Source organism: Lagopus muta, chromosome Z (genome assembly GCF_023343835.1).
Source record: "Lagopus muta isolate bLagMut1 chromosome Z, bLagMut1 primary, whole genome shotgun sequence".
NCBI classification, from domain to species: domain Eukaryota; kingdom Metazoa; phylum Chordata; class Aves; order Galliformes; family Phasianidae; genus Lagopus; species Lagopus muta.
The window spans coordinates 28,751,448-28,772,659 of NC_064472.1; the positions used below are offsets into that span (position 1 = coordinate 28,751,448).

Genomic DNA, 21,212 nt, shown 5'->3' on the forward strand with positions numbered 1-21,212 from the left:
TGGCTATTCTGCATGACAGTCCCTACATATTGCTACCACAGTAGTAGTAGGGACTTTATTGGGACAGAGCTCTAACGTGTTTTGGTAGGAACTATTTGGAATTGTGTGGAATGAGGCTGTGATGATAGCATTGAATATGGGTACTGCGTACCTTACCTCATTATTCAGAAACTCACCCCATTCTAAATTCAAAATGGGGAGGAAACTTTCCAGCAGAGAATGTTGTACTTAATGAGCATAATGAATCCGTACATAACGAACATAATATAAATTCAGAGATATTTCATGGAGCTAGGCATTTAATGAAAAAAAAAAAAAAGAATACATCATACTACAAGTGTACCAACGACAAAAGCACAGGATTACCTTTTGAAGAAAGAAAACAGAATTCTGTGCAATCCACAGTAGAAAATCTGCCTTAGGAGTGTGCTGGACTGGATGATATCCAGTGATCCCTTCCAACCCCTGTGATTTTGTGACACACTTTTCTCACTTCTGAGACATAATCGTTTCAAAGAATGAAATAATAGATTATTTGTATCCTTAAGTTTAGAAACTTGGTCAAGAAGATAATTCTGTCTGGAGACTGGGCCTCATCTGATGTTAAATTTAAAAAAAATCACTTGTGCTAACTGAAATTTGGGAAGTCATTTTAAAATATTTTGTGTTTGCAGTAACTTCCCACTAAGTCATTACCATATTCTAGCTTTTGCCTTCAGGTTTTCATATTTTTTCTTAGAATGAAAGGAAAGCAAACATGTTAATACACCTTGATTCTTTCTTTTCATTGTACTACTTACGCTTTTCAAGAAAAAGAAGGGTAGATTAGAAATAAGTAGAAAGAGCAGACAAAAGAATTTGCATCATTCTACAGAAAGCAAGCTAGTAAACACTAGCAGTCCATCACAAGCATGTTTCAATTTTTATAAGAGTAAACACCTTCCATGTTTTTTTTCACTCCTTTTAAATTAACTGTAGCAATCTGGAAAGCCAGGCTATGTATTTAGCATTTTTTGTATATCACTGTTTACCTTAAAGAAAACATTATCTCAGTTTTGCCCATTAACAGAGTCATTTATCTATAGTATTAAATTCTTTGAAAGTTTTTCCACGTAAGAATCTATTTTTTAGCCAATTTGCTTTCAATCTGGAAAATGCATGTACTGCAGGCATATTGATTTATTTATCACAGCCTCTTATAGTATTTTGAAGCTTTGGAAAAATAACTTCAGATATAAAATCATCTCTTAGCATTTACAGCATTTCTGTCAAAGAATCCCATTTTCACAACTGTTAAGTGTGAATTCAACTGGTATAAAATATTCTACCGATAAGCAGGATTTGAAAGAAAACAATATGAAGATTATTGATCAGAGACCAAAGTGAAGTTGATGAGGGAAGTAGTGCATGACATTTTGAGGTGTACATTGCACAGAAGGCTAGATTACAGGTTAATAACATTCTGTTCTAGGCCTTAAAACATAAAATTTTGAAATGTCTGCTCCCCATTCTTGCCTGTTCCTTCCTCTTTGTTGGAAAACACAAACAAAACAGAAAGTTGGTGTGGTACTTCTGTGCATTTCTTAACTAACAAATTTCTCATTAGAAGAGATGTAGAAGTTGGAACCCTATAAATGCCTGCTAATACCTTTTGGGTGTGTGACTAGTATGTCACTTATTTTTAAGAAGAAAATAAGAAATGATGCTGCTGAGGATTTGTGCAGCGTTTGGATTCAATATATTATTCTTAAAATTACAAAGCACAGTTAATAGAGACAGAAGTAAGGGTATGGCTTCTTTTTGTTCTTAGCTTTAGAACTTAGTCAAGTCTTAACTGGGCTGAAGTACCTCTGTAATATCCTGGAATATCACATTTTTTTCTGAGTTAACAACTTTAAATGTTCTTACCACTAGAAGAATTGGATTTCACATGTGGGATTTTTGTTTTTGATTTTGTTAACTACAAGCTGTGACATATTATACAACTTGTCACTCAAGTTCCTCTGTTCTTTCGCAGTGCACCTGCAGGAAAGACATGGTCACAATTTCCATGGACGTTTTTGTGAGAAAGTTTCAGCCAGACAGATACCAGCTGTGGAAACAAGGCAAAGATTTATATACCATTGATCATACAAAGCCGACTCCTGAATCAACACCTGAAGTAAAGATGTGGCTACAGAGAAGAAAGAAAATAAGGAAACTTTCCGACAGGTATTTGTTTCTTTATTCTTCATTTGGTTGTTTTCAATATGTTGTCCATTTCCCTGTTTCTTTTGTATGTCTCTGACATTCTATTCTAGTTTGTTACATGCATGGCTGAAGTTAATGAGCATAGAGAACGTCAAAATTCATTCTAGTCTGGAATTTAGAATCATTCTTTAATAAATATCATTCCAGAGAAAATTACAAAATTTTGTTGTTTCTAGTGACTTCTGCATCCAAAAAACAAGGGAGAAGTGTCATCATCACAGGTGAGATAGGGATTAAATTGGAAAAACAAGGCATGGAGCTGTGGCAGAATCCCTGCAGCCATGTGATGTCTCTAGCAACAGTCTTAGCCCTCACTACAATCTGGTTCTAAGGAGATATCATTGCTTGTTTAGCAGACTCAGTGCAGCAGCCAAAACCTTTCTGTATCTACCTCAGGTCAGCGATAGATCATAACAACAGTCTAAATCCCAGTTATTTATGTTTGCACCACTAACAAAAATAGAGGAAAAAAATCTCAGCTGGCACTAAAGGTACTACATTTCAAATCCTGACCTATTAAAGCAGTTTTACAGCTGGTTTAGTTTTCTTGTTGCTCATCATGTCTTTGTTTACATAGCGCAGATACATTTTGTTTCTGCACTACTGCTTTCCTGTCCTGATTTTACTGAACATGATTTTTATGGATTTTCTTTTTCATTATCTAATAAAGATCATCTTAGCTTCTAGTGTAGAGTGGGCTGTTGTATTGATATCTATTTACGGTGAAGTTTTCTGGGTTAAGGACAATACCTTTCCAAATTTCTATTTAACTTTGAATTTCATCATTTTCTTCATGAGTGCATGTCATTACTGAGGAAGATAATAGAAAAATCAACCCATTTCTTCATACAGAAGAAAACCAACTCCTGTTGTAGAGGAGAAACGTAGCTGAGGAATGTAACATTGGGTTTGTTCTCAGGTTGCTAAGAGCAGTTTGTTAGATATAATCAGGTATTAAAGACAGCTAACAAAGAAGATGAGCCACCAGTTTCTTATAAGGGTACCAACCCAAATAGAATGATTTTGTGCATTAGCTAATTCAGCACCCTTTTGCTCTGTAGTAAGCTTCAGTTATGTTGTGGCATAACTGCGCCTGTACACTTGGATGCATTTTTAACTATAAGCAAAGACTTTTTAAAAATCATATTGAAAGCATTATCACAGGAACACGTAATATGATTTCATGCACATTCCTATGTTGTTTAATTCTTGATTGGCTTTTGTTCAGCCATGTTAATAATGCATCTTACAAAGGGAGAATGAAGTACTTGTTCAGCTTCATTTCTACTACAACATGTCAAATGAAATTTGTAATCATTTTGATTTTGGTAATTATGTTAGTTGCAACACAGGGAAAATTGAAATACCATGTATGGGGATTTTCATGAATGCACGTACATAACATAACTTCAACATCTGAAGCTGAAATAGTTTGCTTCAACACAACTGCATAAAAACAGTTATAATACTGGTTGTATCATACTTTGACAAATTTTACAGTTTGTCAAAGTATCCACTTTGGATGCTTGGAATTACAATTTTATAGAAATACTATTATTACTGTTGGTGTTTGAGAGGATGTTGAAAGGTATGGATTAGTGGATACTAGATAAAGGAAAAAGGTTAACAAAACTTTTTTTTTTCCTTTTTTTCCTGGAGATGTTTAGGGTCTCACATGCAAGACCATTGTAAAATCTCCTGTTTTTTTTTCTGTAGTTGGGCATTTATTGCAAATGCATCATCAGTTTTACAGTTTAATATACGATCAGTCAGATACAGATCTTCTCTTTTGGTATCACAGAGTTGAATTTGAAACTGGACTTCAATCTCCCATTTATCCTGAGCGCGTAAACTGCAAAACTGTTTCTGAAAGAGGCTCACAGCTCTTTTGTTCCAACTTTGCTCTCCAGCTTCTGAGAGTGCAAAAGCATGTATGGAAGACTTTATTTCAAATTTGGTTTTTAAAAATCATTGTCAAATTTATTGTTAGATATAATAGACGTTCAGAATATTTGGTGATCAGAATTTTTTGTTCATTCAGATGCTTGTTTGTATTAAAATGTGTATAAAACCTTCTGTGATATATGGGCAGTCCTGATTTTATAAGGGTACTTGATATAGTATTTTGCTGGCGTTGGTATGGGAAGTAACACCTGGTTTTAGCACATTTGAGAGAGTTTTGCTTTCATTACTTTCTTAATGGTTGATCTCTTTCAGGTTCAAAAGAATGGTTCATCAAAAAACTAATTTGGATGCTGGTTAAGTGATAGTCATGTAAAATCATTTTACAGTTTAATAACTTCTGTCATAGAATGGTGAAAAAGATTAGAAGGTTAAATCAAATAGTTAATCTATCAATAAATTGTAAACACTATCTCAACACAAAAAGATGAAAAATTGTCAGGTTTTACCACTTTAAGCAGGTGAAAGGGACATATATATTGGTAGACATCTTATCCAAGACAGACTCTACTTTGACAGCAATATCTCTTATAGCAGCTTCCAGCACAACAGATCTCGATCTAAAAAGCTTAAAACTCCAGGGGACAAGAGACAATCTGCTATGGCAACTGGTGCAGAAATCAAAGAGACTGAAGCAACTACTGATGGCTTCAAGGTCAATGAAAAACCAGATGAAAAAGTGAGTCCGCTAAATACAGAAGTGCCTTCTGGAGAAGAAGAAAGCAGTAGCAGAATGCAGCTGGATCAACATTTATTGGATAATGTCAAGGTTGCAGGTGAGATAAGGACAGATGATTTTTCACATGTAAGTTGTAGATTCTCTGATGCCATGGATTAGTTGATATTAAAGCATTGTACTATCCTACGTAGAATACTAACATAAGTACTTAGAAAGTTACACAGAGGGGGTTGATTCAGTAAAAGTGAATAATCAAATTACTGTTTAGAACTGAGAGTAGCATCACCTGTATAACTCCTGTAATAGCAATTATACAGCAAAACATGGGATGACATAACACTGATGCAGACAGTGTTGAACATATATACTTGCAATGCATTACATGTATTTTTATCAAGAGTACTGCATGTTAAAAGCAGTCTTTGTGCAAAAAAATTCTCTATTTTCAGACTACAAAATTACTGTCACTTTCCCTTTAACAGTCTGATAATGCAAGTTATAAAGCTGTTGTGAAGTCAAAGGTGCTTTGTTCCCTACAGTGATTTCGTACTGAGATCTACTGATATGTTTAATCTGTTCTTTCTCTTAATATTGAATTTCACTGTAGCTCAAGTATATACATTCCTGTTCCAAAATGCAAATCTTGAAATCTTACCTTTGAGGGCAGTCCTGTGATGTCAAATTTATACAAAAGATTGGTATACACGGACTGTTTTCCTGGTTGCAATTATTAATAGTTGTGTTACTTTCGTTAGAGGTGGTAAACACCAGGATTGAGCCCATGAGGGTGCCACGTTGATTAATCCAATATGGAAGCTTTTTGTAGTGCTGTTCCTTTACAACTTCCCCCAACTTTAACAGAGGTTTGAAATGTTCCATGAACACTAAGAAACTAGTGATCGGTTATAGTGATTAGTTAGCTTCCTTCATGCGCTCATTGATAAGGGAAGGAAAAGCAGAGAAAAGTGGAGCACTATCTGTTTTTCCTTGTGCTGTTGAAAAGTGGTACCTTCACCTTTGTAAAGGAAAGGACCATTTTAGATGTGACACTGGTAGCTCCAGGTGAAGGGATTTGCCCTGAGTTATCTCTGGCTAGTACATTCATTATGCTCTATCGGGGCAGTAGTCTTCATTTGCATAGATTCTGTTTTGTTATTGGATGGACTTTTATCAGTTTTCTAATTTGCTCTGTCGTTTTATCAGAAGAGCACACTGAAATAACCAATGTGAAGAAAAAGCGAAAGGGGGCTTTAGAGTCTTTTTTCTTTATTACCTTGGAAGTGCTGCTGAAAAGTACACTGCGGTGTGTGGCATAGAGTTCTTTGAGAACATATTTTTTGGGTCCCCTCTCCAGCCTCCTGTTCTGTCTGAAAACATCCCAGAAAACATGGAAATCCATGGAAGCATCCACAGATAAAGAATTTCAACAAAGTAAATCCACACAAATTTCACCCTTCTGCACTGAAGGGTGAAATTTCACTGAAATATGAAATTACAGTAATTGCTGAACTATAAATTTATGCTAATTGCTTTTCATTTTTAGACTAGTGCTGTCGCTTTCAAAAATATTCTTGGTATCTATTTGGAATATATTTTCCTAATTATAAACCATTAGTCTTTGTTTATTTTCATTTGTAAAACTGGCATAATACATATAAATGCAGATCATAAAGGTCAATATACCAACCTTCTATACTGTGTTTTTTTTCAGCCAGTAAAAGTGCTTGCAAGCTGTCAGAGTAAACAAGCTACATGAATATTGATTATTTTGAATCACTTAAAACTGTTGCAATTCAAACACAAAATGCCCATAAGAAGATTAAAGCTATATTTCACACTCCAAACTCAAAATTTTACATTTAATTTATTCTGTGATCAAACCTATATTCCACTTTTATGTATGTTCTTCCACTACATTATTTGTTTTGTATGATTTCTAAATGAGGAACTGTATTCTTTATTTGAATAATTCAGATTGTTTTGAAGTGAAATGCAGTAATATAATGTGAGATTTATTAAGAAGCCATATTTTTGATCCACAGGAAGCATCCTTTCAGACTCATTTTCCTGTCCTGTTCCGTTACGAATGGAACCAAAAGCTGATGAGGACAAGGAGGATTCCAGTGACTCTCTCGTTGCATTTGAAGATTCAGGGGTCTGTGTGCCCATTTCAACCAGCTGTAAGAAAGAAGAGAGTTTGAAAACTCAGTATAAGTCTAAATCATCCATACCATACCTGAAGTGCCAGGAACATAATTCTGAGGCAGAAAGCCCAGCTAAAAAGGTGAATGTCTCCACAGAGGATGATGTCAGTGACCTAGAAAGTGGAAGTAGCTTGAGTCATGGTGAACTGCCAGTTGCAAAAAGGAATGAAGATGATGACATGGAAACATCCAATGTATGTGAAGCAAATTTTCATCACTATATTAATATATTCCTGATTCAATACATGACCAAAACTGTTCCTAATGAGAACTGATATCTATAGTAAGGCAGTTAAGAATATACATGATTTTAATCAAATGTTAATTTCAGCTAATTCAGTTAATTTAGTTCTCTTGACGTTACACTGATGCTTGATCTGATACAGCCAAGAATGCCATTATTTTTCATAGCTGCAAGAGCACATTGCTCAACTTGGTATCCATGAGGACCTCAAAAGGTTTTTTCCTGCCATGCTCCTTTCCAGCTGGGTGAACCCTAGCATGTCCTGGTGCTTGAGACTGTCCCTCTCACTTGCAGGACACTGCATTTCTTCTTGTTGAACTTCATAATATTTTTGTCAGCTCAACTCTCTAGACTTTCGGGGTTTATCTGTATGCCTGTCGAGTCAATCACTCCTCACAGTTTTGTGTTATCCTCAATTAGAAATGAGTACTGTATTTATTATCACACCTTTATATTTAAAAAAATGTTTTGTTTTTTACTCATTATCATGCTAAGAATCCAGAAGAAGGCAAAGGATCTAGTAGAAGGGCTAGAATTAATGCCCAGTGAGGAAAGGCTGAGTACAGTCGGGTTACCCAGTCAAGGAGGTCAAGAGTCAGTACAGCTCCCCGAGGAGGGGAAGCAGTGGGAGCTGCTGGGTTCTGCTCTTCACAGCTTACGGTGGGCAGGAATGGCACAAAGCTGCCATAGAAGGTTCATATTTCACATTAGGAAGCATTTCTGTACCATGATGATGATCAGATACTGGAACAGGCTTCCTAGAGATGATTAGTAGCCCATCCCTGTCAGTGTTTCAGGAGGCATTTGGACAGTGTTCTAATTTTGCTTTAGCTCTCAGTTAGTCCTGAAGTGGCCAGGCAGTTGGAATAGATAGTGTTCGAAAGCTCCTTTGAGCTGAATTTAACTCTTCTCTTCTGTTCTAATGCACTGCTGTTCTTCTGTGGAAGGGTGAAGAGCATTTATTTTAGGAAGCATAATGAAAAATACAAAGCTGTAGTGCTAGTCACAATAGTTTTATTAGTTTGGCAGTTTCCCTGTTTGGCGACGATGGAGCTGGTGATCTACTGCCAGATTGCCAGTGTTAATAGGAAACTGGGAGGTAAAATTAAAATCACTCCAAGCATTTTACAGTCAGGAAGTGTGCACTAATGATTTTTTATTGGCTTTGTTAGCTTTAATAAGCATCCTGTATTGGAGATTATATTTATCTCTTTCTATGTTTTCAGCCATTTGTATGTTACATATAACATAAGAGATTTCAAATATTCCCCAGTATAATTGCTTACTCTTTAATGTGTTTTTCTTCTAAGTTCTTAAAACTTACAAGTATGCTGCATAGGGGCAATTAAAAAAGCAGATCTTTTCCTTTATAATTTGCTGGTAACTTCTTCCAGATCATCAAGCTGTCCACTGCTTTAACATCATTTTTTCTCTGCTAATCATAGTAAACATTCCTTGTAATCGACTATACAATTGATATGTAATATTTAATTCTCAAAGCAATCAAGGCATAGATATGAAACCTGCTGGGTTACATTCTTAGTGTTGAGCAGCAAAACAGTGTGGCCCATAGGACTTGTGTGAGATTATCCTCAACATGTTGCCAGTATGATTGTGCTTCCTCTATTGAGAAACCAGCAACTGGTTTACTTTGTGATTTCTCCCACTGTCACCCAAATCTGGAGTAGGGAAAGATGCACTTCAAGAGATTGCAACATTGCTGTTAGTTCTTGAAGCATGGTTAATTTCAAGTTGAAAGTCTGTAGGGTCATATAAGGGAGGAAGGAATTTCCATGTAAATCAGGATGCTTAATTTTTTTTTGTCTCAACTCCAAATCCTTTTTTTTTTTTTAAATTTTAAACTCCCACAATGATAGTTTCCTTACGTGTTTTGCACTCTGTCACAAATTGAGTGGATTGCTGCCTCATTTTCAGAGCCACAGTTAATGTTTGCATTGTATTTCTGATTCTGCAGTTATTGGGCTGTTCTTCCTCTCAAACATTACCTGCGCAAAGGAGGACTTATATTCTATAAGTGTGGAAAAGGCTATTGTAACTTCAAATAATTTGTGTTTGAAAAAGGTTGCTTTTTCTTAATTTGAGTTTTATTCGGCATTGTGGACATTTTATTGTGACTTTAAAGGTGCTTTGAGTACCCTTATATTACTTAGAAATTGATATCTGTGCACATTTATAGAAGACTGGTTGATCAAAATTAATTGTAGAATTCTGTGCTAAATTAGCTGTGCTTTTACCTTTCAGTCATCAGAAGCTGAAGGAAAGAAAGTATCTAAGAGCTGGCGTCATCCACTAAATAAACCCCCAGCTAGATCTCCAATGACTTTGGTTAAACAGCAAGCAACTAGTGATGAAGGTGAGTGTACTGCTTAGTAAATTTTTTAATAGTCCTTTTTTGTCCTTAGACCATATATGGTCATTTTCACAAGCAACAAAATTTTCTTTCTGTATGGGAGATACTAACATTGTAGGGTGATTGCACGAAAACCATTCAGTGTGGTCTCTGAATACACTATTCTATTTTTACTCTTCAAGTTCTTCTAAAAACTTTGAATCTATTGTTGACAAATCCTCTTAATAGAAGTCACGTAGGAGTTCTGTGTTCACCAGTCAAATCTTCCTTGTTTCTCAGAGCAGCTGAGTTTGTGAGCAACCTGGAGCAGATCCAGAGAAGAGCAATAAGGCTTGTGGAGGGCTTGGAGAATATGCCCTATGAGGAGAGATTGAAGGATCTGGAGCTGTTTAGTCTGAGGAATAGGAGGCTGAGGGGCGACCTTATTGTTCTTTTCAAATACCTGAAAGGTGATTGCAATGAGAGTGGGGTTGGTTTCTTCTCACTGGTGACAGGTGACAGGACAAGAGGAGATGGCCTCAAGTTGTGCCAGGGAAGGTTTAGGTTGGATATCAGGAAGAACGTCTTTACCGAAATGGTTGTTAAGCACTGGAATAGGCTCCTTGGGGAGGTGGTTGAGTCACCATCCCTGGATGTGTTCAAAAACCGTTTGGATGTGGTGCTCAGGAACATGACTTAATGGAGGGATGTTAGGGTAGCATGAACATAGGAAGAACATAGTTCTGTTTCTAGATATATTGAAAGTAATCTTTGAAAATTAGAAGCAGCAAAAGGTCTCCTCGCCATTTCCCCAGGTGAACAGTTCTCTAGAAATCTTATTACATCAGTTTTCTGTTCACTTTGAAGACTTGGAAAGCAACTAAAAGTAGAGTAAGTAACCTGCATGTGAATGTATAAGACAGAGGTTCTGATTCAGCATTAATTACTTACAGTCTTTATTTTGTTATTTTTAATATTGACTAGTTTCCATTGTTTAACTCAAATGCATAAAGAAGAAGCTTAATATTAGTTAATAATTCTGTATATGCTTGCTTGTTTCTTAACTATAAATTGCTGGTATGGATGTTAGTATGTATTATATTGTACCTTAATTATGTATTATTTGGTACCTTAAGGCATATCAAAGGGTATAATGAAGTAGGAATTAACAAAAAGAAGCACGTGTGTAAATAATTACAATAAACTACACTGATATATTGAACATGATTCTGTACTCAATAAATGCTAAATAATTCTCCAGCCATTAAATTTAGTGTTCTGTGATTAGATACTGTGGTGATCCAAAAAGTTAAAAAAAAAAATACTCAGAATTTATCAGATATTCTTTATTCGGAACCTTACTTGAGTGCTTTAACTTTAGAGATTCTCAATCTTGTGGACAAGCTACGAAAACTAAAGTGTTTACCCATAGTAACGATCTCCTTCTCCGAAATAAATGGAAGAAATTCTGCCTTACCCAGTAATCACAAGTACATCCAGACAGAGCTAGTAAATAAAGTTACTTCATTCTGTCAGATGTGACTTGCGAAGTTTATTGAACTATGCATCAAAGATATCAATCAAAGTGGAAAACAGATGCATTGTTTTTATTACCTTGGTGTTTTAGTTCTGTGATTTACAGTTTTTTTCTGGACTTGTTCTTCAGAATCCTTTCCAGTTAGCACCAGCAAGTCCAACCCATGGCTTGTGGGCTGCTTGTGGCCCAGCATGGCCCAAAATGTCATCCACCCTCTCCCTGTCATTTAAAGCTGGCAGTTCTTCCCAGCAGTGGCCCCAGACATGTGCCTGTTGCTCAGCAGCACTGAAGCAATCACAGCTCTATTGGCACTATGTTGTCAGAAAGCAGCGCACAGGGAGGACAGTGCTGTGCAGGGCTGACTTGGGTGATGGCCAAAAAGCTGTATGCATTCTGATACACTGGATAAACACAGGGCCCTGAACAGTGAAGAATATGCAGCAGTGCTTTCCATTTTGATGAAGGAATTTGACAATAGAATCATGGAATGGTGAGATCATTAGAGTTGGAGTGGAGCTTTAAAGATCATCTAGTCCAACTCCTCTGCAGTGAACAGGGACATCCACAGCTAGATCAGGTTGCTCAAAGAAACAATCCAGCCTGGAGTTGAATGTCTCCAGCAACAGGGCTTCCACAAGATCTCCGGGCAACCTGCTCAGTGCCTCACCACCCTCACTGTAAAAGACTTTTTCCTTACATCCAACCTGAATCCCCCCTCTTTAAATTTGAAGCCACTTCCCCTTTCCTCACAACAGACCCTCCTGAAGTGTCCCCTTCTTCCTTATAGCCCCTCTTTAGATACTGAAGGACCACTCTCAGGTCACTTCAGAGCCTTCTCTTCTCCAGGCTAAACAGCTCCAGCTCTTTCAACCTGTCCTTGTAGAAGAGGTGTTCCATCCCTTGGACCATCTTTGTCACCCTCCTCTGGTCATGCTCCAACAGGTCCATGTCTCTCCTGTGATGATGACTCCACACCTGGATGCAGATCTCTAGGTGTGATCTCATCAGCGCACAGTAAAGGAGCAGGATCACCTCCTTAGCCCTGCTGACTTCTATTGATGCAGCACAAAATTTGGTTGGCCGTGTGGGCTGCAGGGCTACACTGCTGGCTCCTGTCCAGCTTTCTACCCGCCAGTACCTCCCAGGTCCTTTTTGGCAGTGCTATGCTCAGTTGTTTCATGCATGGCCTGTATTGGTAGTGGGGTTTGCCTCGGCCCAGTGGCAAGACCTTGTATTTGGATTTGTTGAACATCATGAGGTTCACTTGGGCCAAGAGCTCAAGCCTGTCTAGGTCCCTCTGGCTGGCATCCTGTCTCTCTGTTTTGTCAGCTGCACCACACAGCCTGGGGTTTAAACACTGTTCCCAAAAAATCATCTGTTTACATTTGCGAGTCCAGTTTCATTTGATAAAACTACATAACCTGAAAATTTTCAAACGAAATGTGTAGAGTAGCAATCAGATATTCATCTTAAGTATCTGATTTTTACTGGACTTTCATGATCCTTACCTTAGCAGAGAAAAATATACTTCCCTTCATAGTCAGACCTTATTCATGTCATTGCGAATTTTTCAATGAACAGTTGTTGTCAAGGGTTAGGTACGAGAGGAAATTTCCTGAAAAGCCTCTCATAAACAGCTTGCAGCCTCATTAAGAATTGCAGTCATTTCCATTGGAGCAAACTGGTGTATTAGTTTCACAAAAACAAGGTCAAATATCCCATTAGTTTTATGTTTTAGTTCCTTTTTCCTCTTTTTTAATGTTTTAAGCTACAAGTGGACTTTCTTAAGTTCTAAGAAAGACAGCGTGCTTATTAATTGATTCTTCTTCTTTTGACTAAATAATGTCACACTTCTAGTTAGCATCAATTTAGGAACTGTTGAGCTGGATGCTGTAATTTTAACTGTAACTCATCGCTACATCTCCTTCCGTGTTCCAGGCCAAAACTATTTGATTTGTTTCTTCTTTATCAGTAGCTTGAAAAAGCCATAATCTCTCTCTCTTTCTTTATCTGAACCTCAGTTTTGCAGACATAATACTTCAATTAGCTGTTAAGCATCTATCTGAAAATTAGAGACAGCTTAGGCATATGATCTGTATCATATATGGATATGTTTGGATACCTAGAGGGCTAGGCAGAGAGTATTTCAGAAAGTATTATGATAATTTACACAAAAAAAGATGATGTTAATATTAAGATTCATCTAGTGAAGTAATTAAAGATATAAATATGTGGTACGTTGTAGTGAAATTGCTCTCTTTTAATTAGAGATTAGAGTACTTTCGCTTGCTGATGCTTATTTAACATTAGCTATAGTTAAAACATAGTGTAAAATTCCCTCTTAAGCTTAGATTGTCTGTGGTACAATCTAGCCAGATGATGATGTCATGACACTGGTTTACGGATCTCAAGGATTGTGTTCTTCTTTTGCAGCCCTATTCAGTAGTTTTTCAGCCTTCTGGTATCTTAGTTTTATTTGAAAATAGCAGTTTTCCAAACAGGAAGTCATAACCACTAAGTACCTTCCAGTCTTTCCTGTCTAAATGATTGTGCTCATGGTAGATGAGAGTATATTTTTGTTAGGAAAGAACCATTTCAAGTAGCTATTAAACATCCATCTGCTTATTGACTGAAGGAAGTAATTAAGAGTTATATTGGACAGTAGCAGTTACTGGTATTTTCTAGCTGGAACCAGAGCTTGATACTATTTTCTTGCGTCTGCTTCTCTCTGTGATCTAATTTATCAGCATGCCTTTGTGAGAACACAGAAGAGAGACAGTAGATTTTGGTAAATGGAATGTTTACATCCAAGACAGAGATGGAAGAACTGCTGAGGGAGGCTGGAAAACTGAAACTTCACTAGCTTTGCTGACAAATGCTGACATGTGAGGTAGAGATCTGTTACTAGTTAAATGCCAGTGAAAAGAGATTTTTCTGATTATAAGGATGTTTCTTGTCAGATATCAGGGAACTGATATCAGTTTCAATGTTTTAATGATTATGTTCCCCTTTTTAAGTGCTTTGTTCATATTCTGGAATTACCAGAAATTTTAATCAGTGTGTATGTTTAATTCTTTTCTTGGATGCTTTCGGAATGGAAATGATGCCAATAATGGCTATGGTACTGTCGTCCCTTGGAACTATAGCTGTTATCTCATCTGTTCTTCTACAGGGAGGATATGTGTATTGATAGATTGTTTATATTGGCTTATAGTTGAGTTTACTGGATTCAGTCATCTCATAAACGTAAAAAAATGAAAGAAGGAAAGGAAGAAGAAATGGGCTGATGCTGTCATGGAAAATTAAAGAAAGTAGAGCTTTACACTTCATTTGCAAATCACGTTACTTCAGTTGGGTAGTGTGTTTATAGCCATTTCTAATGCAGATAATTTATATTCAAATTAATATATTTGAAGTCTTTCACAAGCTAGGCTTCTGTTAGGAAGTTTCTGCAAATAGAGGTGATCAGAGACCGTTAATAAGGAGAAGGCTGCATACTTTGACACTGTCAGCCATTTCAGAATTATAATTTTGCAGATAGAATGCTATCATATCTAACAGCATGCTTAAATCTTAGCAGAGACTTTCTGAATTTTGTATTAATACAGAGTCCTCTAGCAGACATTTCAGAGTTTATTTTTCACTCACAACTGCTTTGACATTGAGTTTTGCATTTTCTTGTTATCACTGCTTATACTTCATGTGTATGTTTCCTGAATGTTTCTTCTACAGAGAAAGGATTGGATTGATTGTTTCTTCCTGGTCTGTTGCTGTTCTGTTTCTAAAATCTTTTTATTTCTTTCCCTGAAAGTGTTTTCCTTTGTGTATCTGATGCTCAGCTTTCCTTTATTTATTCATTTATTTACTGTGGAATTACTTCCTCAAATACTGAACAGTGACAAATACGGGGGAGTGTGGAATCAGTACCAAAAATTACAGCTCAAACTTCCAGTTTGGAAATATAGTTGCAGCAAGCAGTACAGCGTGAGTTGAGTCCCATCACAAATATTCATTTTTTTGTAATGAAACTTGGATTTAGCGTCAGTGTATGTATGTTAGCCTGTGGTAATATTCTTTTTCTGTATGCAATGCAGTTATATTTCTGCTCACTTAATCAGTAAAATGCAGACTCAGCAGAAGAAGCAAGTATACTGACTTCTGTTGCAGATTGATTGGTCCCAGAGATTTCTTAACAGCAGTGTTTGGGCATGCAACATTAGAAACTGTTTTTAGAGTCAAACTGACTAAAATTTTACTTTGCTGTAAACTGTAATATTCTATAGGTATAATTCATTGTGGATTTCTTTTAAGTATGATTCAGAATTTCAAAGCAATTCAGCTTTTCTTGCATTCTAAGATAATAAAACATGAAATGAGAAAGCTAGTATGAATGGAAAGAGTAGCTTGGACAAGAATTTAAATGGATAGTGAAAATGGCTAGTTTTAGAGCTGTGGTTTTTGTTCTGTTAAGACATGGAATAAAACTTCATTCACTTATTACTTATTCGCTGTCAGCATCCTGTCGGATGTGCTTGAACTGATGCAAAAAGTCTGGTTATATAATGCAATTTCAATGATGTCATAAGTAGGTTAAATTTTTTGTAACTGTTTAGGAAAGGAACATGTTGAAAGGTCAAAGATAAAGCTTTTGCTGTGTGTTTGGTCCTCTTGTCAAGCTAGCAGCTGATCTCCAGAAATGGCAAGAATTGGCAACTCTGATTATAGCCACGAGCACTCTTGTCCCTTGGCATCTTTGACAAGCAGAGCCAATCTGCTGCAGATTGGACACACACGAATGCCAAGACCATTATTTTGATTGAAGAAGGAAATACAAACCAGTTCCTCTATCTTTTATCCATCATTTGCTGAACAGCGGTGTTTGGGCTCATCAAGACTCATTGTCCTCTAGATAGACCTTACAGTTCTAATTGAACAGCTTTCTGAGCTTAAAAATGTACTTCACCTGTTAAAAGCATGGATAGAATAGTGTTAGATACAGAGAAACATATAATTTCTTTTTATCAAGTGTACCAGAATGAAAATGTTGTTTCTGCTGTATTAGCTCAGTCTTTTAACAGCTTCCTCAAGGGTAGCTATACAGTCAGCAGGCAAACTGGTTATGAAGTTTGCTAAGGCGACGGATAATACTTCTGTAAGCACATCTTCTGGAGTCAAACTTCTGTTTCTGTAAGACAAACACAGAAAATATATCACTTACTTTTAAGGAGGATTAGATACCTGTGGTGTTGTTACAGAGAGTGATAAATTATCTTAGTCCCAAGGCATTATGGTGGACTATTTTTTTTTCCAAATTAAAAAAAATCAAGCCTTCTGGGGCTATGATTGCCTTTGTAAAAATCTGGAGGTGTATTGTAAACCATCAGTATTGAAACTGATTTGATTTTAGTGCCAGTAGCTGCCTTTTCTTGTCTAAGAAGGATATATTTTTTTAACTGTACGAAATTAATACTATTTTTAAAAACATATTACAGGATTTTAAAATTCCACAGAAATTGGTTCCTGAGAGAGATTGAATGCATTGTTATCTAGCATTTGTACTCTGTACAGTGTTGATGGAATATCCATTTTAGTAATCTATGTGGGGACTCTACTGTTATTTCACAGGAGATACCTGAAGATCGGGAGAGTGTTTTCTGTATTTTTCTGCTTTCGTAGATGCACATGTTGACAAGCAGATTGGACAACTTTCACAGTATTAGAGAAGATAGTAAAAGTATTAGATTGTCTAACAGCCTGGGAAATTCACAGAAGGCAGAAGCAAAATGGGAAAGAAGAACCTACCATATCAATACTTTTGGACTGATGACATAACACTTGTTAGTTAATTTTGACAGGATATTAAGATAAACACTCCAGTGTTGGTTTTCACAGAATCACAGAATTGTAGGGGTTGGAAGGGACCTCCAGAGATCATCGAGTCCAACCCCCCTGCCAAAGCAGGTTCCCTACAGTAGGTCGCACAGGTAATCGTTCACGGATCACAGTCTCTGTATACAGTGGCTCAAGAGGTATTACATAAAAAGGAAGAATTAAATAAAATACTGTTTTGGTCCTTATGTCCATTTGGTCCACAGCCCACAGCTTGGTATCATCTGCAAACTTTCTGAGGGTGCATTCAGCCCCACTGCCTGTGTCACTGATGAAGGTATTAAAGTGTATCAGTTCCAGAAATGACCCCTATGAGACACCATTCATCACTGATCTCCACTTGGATAGAGCCATTGACTACCACTCTTTGTGCTTGATCCTGGAGTCATTTCTTCATCGATTGAACAGTCCACCCCTGAAAAAACTGCATCTTTCCAATTTGGAGAAAAGGATGTTGTGGTGTACTGTGTCAAAGGCCTTACAGAAGTCCAGATAGCTGACGTCAGTGGCTCTTCCTTTCTCCACTGATGCAGTGACGCCATCATAAAAAGTTGGTCAAGCAGGGCTTGCCCTTGATGAACCTGTGCTCATTCTCCCTCCCTTCCATGTGCCATAGGATAGCTTCCAGGAGGATCTGCACAGAGTTGAGACTGACAGGTCTGTAATTTTCTGGGTCACCCTTTTTACCCTTCTTTAAAATGGATACTGTATGATCTTTAGTAAGCTCTTGAAACAATAGTGAAGTATGTGTCAACGGTTTACTGGGCTGGTTCGGCCCAGTTCTGTGACTAGCAGGGTGGAAGGGATTTTGCAAAATCCATGCCCCTGGAAAAAGGGAAACAGGGGACCCCAAAATAATTAAAAAATGTGGCAACGATCTGAGGAGAAACAAACTAATTTACTAAATATAGTATCGGAATGCAAGATAGCACACTATAATACAATATAATCAGGATTGAAACTATTAAAGCAAATATAATGAGAATGTCTGAAAAGTGGATTGGCCTCACCATAACACTGAGGTGAGATGTGCAGTCCAGTTAAGCAGCAGGGAGATGGGAGGAGAGCCAACCAAGAAGAGCAGACGAAAAAGAGTGCATCAGGTGACCTTGCCAGGAGTTCTGTCTCCTCTCTGTGACTGCAGAGTCCCCTGGGGAATGTAGTTCTTGTTCTCTTCTGGACAGGTACCTGGAACTTGAGCACTGACAGTTAAAGTCCCAGTGCCCCACATGATGTTATGATGTGGAATACCGAAAACCAAAACTCACAAAACCATGACATTCCACCCCTTATTCTACATCACTACATCATGCTTAATATGTATAAACAAACAATAATTACCAAACATTAAACACGTGCACACACAAACTTATACATATACATGAAATTACTGACTGCACTCCCTCAACATCAAATTCCCTTGTGGCACACACTGAACATCCCCGTTTTTTATGCCTCCCCATATTTATACTTTTGCCATCGCCCTTCCTCACAGAGAGGTTTCATCCTCTTGGCTTGTTTAATTGTGGCGCATGTGTCACAATCACAAATAACCTGTGCAATAGCATCCGTAGTTAAGTCCACCCCTTGGTCTCTAGCCCATTTGTATGTTGCATCTCTTCCTTGATGACCGGAGGTCTCAAGGGCCCACCGAGCTAGAAATAATTCATTCTTGTTCTGCCAGTCCAGGTCTATTTGAGCCACCTCAATTTTGGCAGCTTGGTCTACCTGATGGTTATTTTGCTGTTCTTCAGTAGCCCGACTCTTGGTCACATGAGCATCTACATGACGCACCTTTATAACCATATTCTTTATTCGGGCAGCAATGTCTTTCCACAGTTCAGCAGCCCAAATAGGTTTACCCCTTCTTTGCCAGTTATTTTGCTCCCACTGCTATAACCACCCCCATAAGGCATTTCACACCATCCATGAGTCAGTGTAAAGAGAGCATTGGCCACCTCTCCTGTTCAGCAACATCTAAGGCCGGTTGGACAGCCTTTACCTCTGCAAATTGGCTTGATTCGCCTTTCCCTTCATTGGCCTCTGCAACTTGTCGTGTGGGGCTCCACACAGCAGCTTTCCATCTGCGATGCTTCCCCACAATACGACACGATCCATCTGTGAACAGGGCATATTTCTTTTCATTCTCTGGTAGTTCACTGTATGGTGGGGCTTCTTTAGCACGCGATACCTCTTCTGCTGGTGGTGTTCCAAACTTTCTACTTTCAGGTCAGTCCATGATGACCTCTAGGATTCCTGGACGGCTGAGGTTCCCCATCCGTGCTTGCTGCGTAATCAACGCAACCCACTTACTCGAAGTGGCATCAGTAGCATGATGGGTGGAGGGAACCTTTCCTTTAAACATCCAGTTCAGCACTGGCAGTCGAGGTGCCAGAAGGAGCTGTGTTTCAGTACCAACTACTTTGGAAGCAGTCTGAATCTCCTCATACGCAGCTAAGATCTCCTTCTCAGTTGGAGTGTAGCCCTCCTCTGACCCCCTGTAGGCTCCACTCCAGAATCCCAGGGGTCGGCCTCGGGTCTTTCCTGAGGCTCTTTGCCACGAACTCCAAGTGGGACCTTTCTCTCCAGCAGCACTGTAGAGGATATTTTTTCATCCTGTCCCATCCGTACTGGCCCCAGGGCCACAGCACGGGCTACCTCTTGCTTAATCTGCTCGAAAGCCTGCTGCTGCTCAGAATCCTATGTAAACTCATTCTTCATTCGCGTCACCTGATAAAGGGGGCTTACAATGAGGCTGTAGTTTGGAACATGCATTCTCCAAAAACCCACTATGCCCAGAAATGATTGTGTCTCTTTCTTATTAGTGGTTGGAGACATGGCAGTGATTTTGTCCACCACATCTGTCGGGATGTGACAACGTCTATCTTGTCACTTTATACCTAGGAACTGAATTTCTTGGGCAGGTCCTTTCACTTTGCTTCACTTAATAGTGAAACCAGCATGGAGAAGGATCTGGATTATTTGCTCTCCTTTCTCAAAAACTTCCTTTGCTGTGTTGCCCACACAGTGATGTCATCAATGTACTGTAAGTGCTCAGGAGCACCTCCCTGTTCCAGTGCAGCTTAGATCAGCCCATGGCAAATGGTTGGGCTATGTTTCCACCCCTGGGGCAAACGATTCCAGGTATACTGAATGCCCCTTCAGGTAAAAGCAAACTGTGGCCTGCATTCTTTGGCCACATGGAATGGCCAAAGGAATGGAAAACAAGGCGTTAGTAATGTCGGTGATGGCATAACATTTGGCTGCTTTTGACTCCAGTTCATACTGGAGTTCTAACATGTCCGGCACAGCAGCACTCAGCGGGGGTGTGACTTCATTCAGGCCACGGTAGTCCACCATCAGCCTCCATTCTCCACTGGCTTTACGCACTGGCCATATGGCACTGTTAAAAGGCGAGTGAGTTTTGCTGATCACTCCCTGGCTCTCTAGCTGATGAATCAAGTTATGAATGGGGAGCAAGGAATCCCTGTTGGTGTGGTACTGCTGTCTGTGCACTGTTTTTATAGCAATCAGTACCTGTTGCTTTTTCACTTGTAGCAACCCCACAACAGATGGATCTTCTGATAGGCCAGGCAAAAAAACAGACAACTGCTTAACACCTTCTGTGTCTACAGCAGCTATTCCAAAGGCCCATTGATACCCTTTGGGATCCTTAAAATATCTCCTTCTGAGGTAATCAATACCAAGTATACATGGAGCCCTTGGGCCAGTTACAATTTAGGGTGCTTTTGCCAGTCTTTACCAGTGAGGCTGATTTCAGCCTCCAACATAGTCAGGTCTTGGGAACCACCAATCACCCCATGAATATAAATTGATTTTGTCCCTTGGTGACTCGAGGGCATTAGGGTGCACTGAGCACCAGTGTCCACCAGGGCCTTATATTTCTGTGGTTCTGATGTGCCAGGCCATCGAATCCACACAGTCCAATAAACTCTATTATCCCTTCCCTTCCCCTGGCTGGGGGCAGGGCCCCTCTGTTTGTTACCTCCATTGTCTGCAGCAACTGGAGCAATCTCCTTTTTGGAGAAGTTCACCTTGGTGGTTGATTTGCCTTGTAATTCTTTTACCTGTGCTTG

At 38.5% G+C, this 21,212-nt stretch overlaps 1 protein-coding gene across 4 annotated transcripts in view; it reads left to right on the plus strand.

The window, feature by feature from the left end:
• Positions 1-21,212, plus strand: part of KDM4C (lysine demethylase 4C) — a 297,078-nt gene that overhangs the window by 158,262 nt on the left and 117,604 nt on the right. For 2 of the 4 annotated variants that reach the window (XM_048930997.1, XM_048931000.1), the window contains 4 exons: positions 2,018-2,211; positions 4,747-4,988; positions 6,934-7,289; positions 9,602-9,713. In XM_048930997.1, the coding sequence (XP_048786954.1) occupies positions 2,018-2,211; positions 4,747-4,988; positions 6,934-7,289; positions 9,602-9,713 (904 nt within the window). The remainder of the gene's footprint in view (positions 1-2,017; positions 2,212-4,746; positions 4,989-6,933; positions 7,290-9,601; positions 9,714-21,212) is intronic. The other 2 variants (XM_048930999.1, XM_048930998.1) reach the window with 2 other exon arrangements.